We start from the raw sequence: 7,005 nt of genomic DNA, 5'->3' as shown, positions 1-7,005 counted from the left end.
ACAGAGACACATAAGCAAAGAAGACGTCATACAAATCAGGAGTCAAAGAGAAAACCTCTCTCTCTCTCTGGTAGACATGCGACAGCCCTGACCTTTATTATTATCATTATTATTATCATTATTATTATTAGCACTTTATACAAATTGTCTTGTTTACCCGTTCATACAAGCCATCAAAGAACAACTCGGAGTCAGTATCTTGCACAGGGATATTTGACATGCAGACTGGAGCAGCCAGGGATCAAACAAACAGGTTGCTGTCAGTCTTTTTCTTTCCTAGTTTTAAGTTTGAGTTCACTGGAATGAATGAGAATAAAAGGCTAAAACGATACTGCAGTGTTGCAAAACTATAATCACATTATGGGGCAGCGCTTTTACACTTTGACTTTGTTGGATCTGTTAAGCTTAACATTTAATAATACATAATAAATAGCACATATGTCATCATAACAGAAAAACAAACTTTAAAACAAACAAACAGAAAATATAAAATGAAAAGAAAAATTAGAATGACTTATTAAAAATAAAAGAACTCCAGTGGTCCTGTTCAGACACGTTTCTGGCTAAATCATGCTCATGGCCTTTCTTTATGAGGCAACACATGTACACTCAGCCTTTTGGCCAAAAAACATGAACAATCTACAGCCAACACTCAACTTTACTGCGAACAACAAAGACGCACAACGAGAACTCGGCTTCCGGGCCAAAGTCAAACGTGACCGGTCGCAGCTTTTACTTTGAAATCCATTAGAGGAAGTGGCATCCTCGGCGGGCCTCTGAGTGCGGCTGCTGCGCGGAGTTGAGGTGGAAGTTTGTGTTTAGTTAGTCTCCGGAGCTGAGAGCGATGAGCGGGCACACGGTCCCTGCAGACTTCTCAGAACACATGCTGGACCTGGACGAGGACGAGGACCTGGAGGTTTTCACCAAGGTAACTCCCGCACCGCGGGACTGCGCTTCCAGCCGCTGCTCAAGTTTACTCTTTCCGAAGATTCACCGCCCACACTCACACATACACTCGTCGGGTCGAGGGGCAGCTCTTCGGCGCGTGTTTGCGCAGGCGCAAGAGCTGAAGAGCTCGAGCTTGAAACATAAAAGATGAAAGGTGGGGCTGCTGAAAGTTTTCGCTGTCATGTTGTCATCAGGTTAAAGAGTAGGAGAGCTGTAGAGCCGGCTTTACGCGACTGAAGAAAACGTTTGTGATACTTCTCTCAAAATGTCGAGTTAGGATCTCAGACTTGACAGATAATAACTCAAAACCGAGAAACTATCTTGAAGTTTCGATTTAGAAGTCGAAGCTTTCAGCTTGGCTCTGTGTGTGTGGAAGCCTGTGAGTTCACTTCATTCATGCGTGCACACTTCCGGGCTCAGTCATGTGACATCACTGTAAAAGTGTGTGATCGTCCACGCTGACACATAAAGTGCGCTCACTGTTAAAAATTCACTCGCATGATTGGAGGAAATCTCAGGTCCACGGAAGCAGCAGGTTCCATCTTCACTTACAGTCTATGTACACTCAGCAGTCACGTGATCGGAACCTCCCAGGTGTGTGTTTTCTGACGATCAGCTGAGTTTTGAAGATTTAGTGCTGCTGTGTGATGACTGCAATGTTATTCTCACAGCCACGAGAGCCTGAGTGGCAAGTCTGAAAGAAGTTCTATAATAACTCTTAGTTATTGTGTTTGCAGCTCTGTGTTTGTAGATTTCATTTCAAATAAGAGTGAAGCAAGATGTGTGTGGTGGTCTGTGCTCAGGTGGTCTGTGCTCAGGTGGTCTGTGCTCAGGTAAACAGGGCTGTGTTCTAGTTGTGATGAAATCCATAGTAATAGTAGAACCCACTCCAGCTGTAACAGTGATAGTGCTGTGCACTCCAACCTCGATTCGTTGTACTAACCAGGTTCCAAAACAGTGAGACACTGTGCAATCTGTAAATAAAAACCACATTTGAACATCTCATACGTCCACATTTTATTCACAAGAAAACATAACAGATGTTTAAACTGGGAAATTTTTTCTCAGGGCCAGGGGCAGATCTAGAGGGTGTTTTGCATATGACAGTGTTGTTTATTGAAATAAGATTGCAATAACACTTTGAGCCTAGCTACAGTTAACACTGAATATATTGCATAGTGTTACCCCCCTCCATCATTAACAAATGGTTCAGCCCACAGCGCAGACCGGCTTTATTACTTGTTGTCAGTAGCAACCCATGCCTATGATTGTGCCAGAGCACATTTTGAATGAACACCATGGACATTTCAGATTTCACACAGGTGGTTGGTTGTTACACTCTGAAAAAAAAACCTATAACTACTTATAGGAATTTGTTTTTTGTGTGATTTTAGATCAGTTGTGTTACTACAGCATGTCAATGAAAGAAGTGTAAATTCGACACGTGAGGTTGAGCTGAAGCGAATGAGACCAAACAAGGCAAAAAAGATAAAATAATAATAATAGTAATGGATTGGATTTATATAGCGCTTTACAAAAATGAAACAATTTAAAGATGAAATACAAAATCAAAATTTAGAAAATCAAAACTGGCCGGTTATATTTTGGACCTCAGAGAGTGAACCCAACAAATCATGAAAATTTAGGCTTCATTTTTGTTGACGGTGCAGATCTCTGACACTTTGTGTAAATTAAGCAACAATTTGATTGTTGTTGTTGTGGTTGTTGTCCCGTTTGGATCTTTAGCCATCAGAATTGTTGTCTTAAGGCCAAGAAAGACGCCAAGCGGATTTATTTTACCAAGTGGATCGTCATGGCCTTGCCATATTGGTCCATTTGATTGACCTTTATTATAATTATGTATTTATTTTATTTTCAGTTGCTATAAATGGGACAAACAATTTGATTATTTCTAACAAACAAAGTGTGAACTTCCGCCCCATGTTGTGTAGCTTTCTGGATTTTATACTTATTGGGCTACATATTTATTTATTATACAGGCTGTACAGTACATAGCATCAAAATACACATTTAATGCAACTGAAATGTTTAATTTTGTGGGCTACAGAGAATAATTAGGTTATTGACTGTATTTATATGTAACGTGTATGAGCGACATGTATATATGTACTAGAGATGGACCGATCCGATATTACGTATCGGTATCGGTCCGATACTGACCTAAATTACTGGATCGGATATCGGAGAAAAATAAAAAATGTAATCCGATCCATTAAATATCACGAAAGCACCTCACAAAACTTGCAACACGCCGTAACTCACCTCAGAACGTTAGCACGTCGGAGCAGTATGCATCACGTGATAGAGCGGCTGTGGCATGCGGGACCTGTCGGTGGTCTGGATAGCATTTGGAGCTTCGCTAGCAACCCGGCATTTCATCTCCGACAAAGTTATCCCCGAGAGAAGTAAAGCAAGTGTGTAAGTCCATCTCTGAATGTTTGTAAAGCATTCCTGCGTTAAGCTTAACGAGCGACTGCCTCTTCTTGCTGCTACTTCAATCATGAAACTGCTTAATGATCAGCTGATCGGCTTTTCTGTCGCGAGTCCGTCTCTCTTGTTTGTTTTTGGCCCACTTTGCACCAGAAAGAGAAAACCAGCGGCTGAACAACAGCAGCACGTTTAAGCTTGATCAGCTGTTGTTAGAATTTATTTATTATTACTTTCTACTCGAGGATCTTTTTCTACAGCTGACGGCTGGTAACTGTGCAGGGGCGGATCTAGGAAAGTTTAGCCAGGGGGGCCGATAGGGCATGAACAGGGAAAAGGGGGCTCAAAGACATACTTTTCTTTCTTATTCTCATTTAAAATGTCGAGCTTTTAATAAATAATTATCTGACACCCAAAGTTTTAATTTGATGTAAAATGAATAGAAGTCAATTACTGTATATAGTGACTATTAAGTCTAATATATATACCCTAGTAAGCTATAGTACTCTTTACTTTGGGAAGGTACCATCTGTGCAGTCTGCAATTTTGTTGAAGAAAGATGTTGAATCTATTTAATATTTCTTGAAAAATAATTGATTTCTGTGCATTTTTTTTCACACTGCATCAAATTAAGGTTGATTACGTCGATTAAGCATCATGAGGTGGAGCGTGAGGGGTGGTTCCCTATTTTTTATTTATTTATTTTTGTTGTTGCTGGGAGTTGGAACCCTATTAGTTAGGTTGCTTAATATTTATGCTAAGTACTCTTTAAAATACCAGAATAGGGAGGATGGTGTAGGTTTAAGTTTATTAGATTGATCAGTATTGCTGAACTATGAAATATTTTTTTTACATACAGGTATAACAGAATAGCTTTAGTGTAGTTGTTGTTTTAAACTTGAGTATGAACTTATACAAAATGCAGCAAGATATTTAAAAAACAGTTTTGTTGATTAAAAAACACTATATCGGATTCATATCGGTATCGGCAGATATCCAAATTTATGATATTGGTATCGGTATCGGACATAAAAAAGTGGTATCGTGCCATCTCTAATATGTACACGTTACATATAAATGCTGTAAGTATACTTACGGCATTTAAATCATTTTAACCATATGTAACACCTGCGTATGTGTTTGTTTGTTTTAAAAAGGCTTTGATTTGCCACCCCATCTGATCTCCATGCCACCCTAAGAAAATTTCTTTACATCCAGCCCTGTCAGGGCCATGTTTCCTACTGTGCACTAGGCAGTCCTGGCTGGTTTCATGATGCTCTGGATCAGGGCTGTCCAAACTTTTTGCAAAGAGGGCCAAATTTTATAAAGTGAAGATGCCCAGGGGCCAATGGTTCCGTAACAAAGTTGCATGAAAATATAATGAAGAACAATTTTAATGGTCACAGTTACCTTTATTTTTAAAATGGAACTGTACCTAAATAAAAAGCCACTCAGGCAAACAGGAACAACTAAAGACACAATTGTGCCTTTCATTTATATCTGGAGAGTCAGATAACATTGAACAAACTGTGAAGAATACCCTACATTTCCATGAGTTTGCAATATCTTTGCCTCATGAACATTTTAAACAGGAGTTATAAGTAATGAAAAGTGGTCTGTTATCAATAAAGTTAAACAAAAAGTGAATTTTGCCCATCACTTTTACAAGATCTTTCAGGAAGCCAAAGTTTTTCACATCTACAGGAAGATTACACAACTGGGAAGTTCACTTGCACAAGAAATACACATATTTACACATATGTAAATATACACAATATGTACACAACACACACAACTATGAGTTAAGGGCATAACATCAACAGTTAAAGCCAAATCTTAAATGTTTAATAAAGTTCAGCACAGGCCTGCTGATGAGCCATCATTTGATTCAGCTGTGCTAAACCCGAAAGAGAACTAAAACATGCAGGGTAGCAGCTCTCCAGTAATTTGGACATCCCTGCACTACTGAGAGGGGTGATACTGAGATCGAGATTTTAGCAAAGCGATCAGGTCTGGTTTGAGGGCAGTGGTTGAGATGCATAAAATATCGTGGGAGACACTCATCCTTGATCTCACAGGGTTCTTCTTTAAGTTCATGAGAGAGAATTTTGCTCACACAAATATGTGAAACGCGATAGCTGTTGCGTAACTCTTCATTTGGGCATTAATGTCCTCTGGGAAACTGTCAGTAACCTCTTTCAAAGCTGGGAAGTGTGCGGTACAGGGCTCTGTTAGGGACAAGTGTCTTTGGAAAAGTTGCCGTTTGCTTCCAAAGGCCTTGATGTGAGCGTATAGTTGGCTCCCCACTGCGTCTTTTCCTTGAAGATTAACATTCAGCGCAATCCGATGCTTCGTGATGTCGACCAAAAAGCCAGATTTGCCAGCCATACAGTATCAGACAGTTCTTCCACTGGTTGTCCCTTCTCATCCAAAAACTGTCTGATTCTGTCTGAGAGAGAAAAATCGCTGTAGTGCAGACCACCTCACATCGTTGTGATAAATTATGTCACCATATTCAGCCTGGATGTCGTGCAGAAACTGCTGAAACTGTCGGTGCTACGGAGCTTTATAATAGTTAATAATAATAGTTTCTGTCCGTCATGCGGTTTACACTTTACCATTACATTCTTGTCCTTCTGTGCAATAAAAGTAATGTCCACGCTGTAAACTGCCCTGCAAGAGCCGATATGCGCGGTCGATAGACAAGCAGACTGACGATGACTACTCAAATTCTCGATTACTACAATGATACAACTAAGGAGGTCCCAAAATATTCCTTCCACCCCCGAATATATCCCCAATTGAGGTCAGCAGCACCTTCACCCCCACTTTACACCCTCTGAGTAAAGAACTGCCTTCCACTCCTGAGTCACGTGACAGTTTGCCAGCCCCTATGAAAGGAACTAAATTATGTCTAAACCAGTTTACCCGAGCTGGGATAGGGTTACTAGGGCCCCAACCTGGAGCAATGCCTGGGGAGGGAGCTCCAAGGAGAGTGTCTGGTGACCGCAGCTTGAAGAGACAACATGGGCCCGCCTTCTATAGACCCACCACAGGAGGCACTGTAAGGTCGGCTGCAGTGTTGTGTCGGACTGCAATCGGGGAGGAGGCCCTAGCAGTCAGATTCCTATCGGGACATGGAATGTCACTTCTTTGGTGGGAAAGGAGCATGAGCTAGTGCGTGAAGTTGAGAGATACTAGCTAGATATCGTTAGGCTCACCTCAGTGTAATCCTGGCGACTAATTTGTTAGTCGATTAACTGTGGAAAAGAAATTAGACTAATTATCAGTCTGAAATGAAGAAACACTCAGAGATTAAGTTAAATTCAAGAACTGTTTAATGGAAAACGTCGAAAACTAATACGAAAGGTGTTTAAAAGGCATTATTACGTTCTTATAATGACACATGATGCTTGGCTGAATATGACAGAATATGACAACCGCTTCAATAAAAGCTGAAGTAACAAAACAATAAATCATCTAGCAATTTTCTCTGGCTTATCTGAATGACTGGTAAGTCTGGTACTGAATAGTGACAGCTAGAGCTGGGCGATATGAGATTTTTTCATATCACGATATGTTTTTTTCATTTCAGGCGATAACGATATC

At 40.5% G+C, this 7,005-nt stretch overlaps 1 protein-coding gene across 1 annotated transcript in view; it reads left to right on the top strand.

Annotated features, from left to right (window-relative positions):
• Nucleotides 1-552: 552 nt before the first annotated feature.
• Nucleotides 553-7,005, top strand: part of snx7 (sorting nexin 7) — a 40,197-nt gene continuing 33,744 nt past the window's right edge. Inside the window, exon 1 of the mRNA XM_005751443.2 lies at nucleotides 553-928. Coding sequence (XP_005751500.1) covers nucleotides 845-928 — 84 coding nt within the window. The 5' untranslated portion in view covers nucleotides 553-844. The remainder of the gene's footprint in view (nucleotides 929-7,005) is intronic.

Source organism: Pundamilia nyererei, unplaced genomic scaffold, assembly GCF_000239375.1.
Source record: "Pundamilia nyererei isolate P.nyererei 1_Seehausen unplaced genomic scaffold, PunNye1.0 scaffold00311, whole genome shotgun sequence".
In the NCBI taxonomy this organism is placed as follows: domain Eukaryota; kingdom Metazoa; phylum Chordata; class Actinopteri; order Cichliformes; family Cichlidae; genus Pundamilia; species Pundamilia nyererei.
Note: the sequence above shows the minus strand (reverse complement) of the source record. Positions and strands in the feature narration are given on the sequence as shown.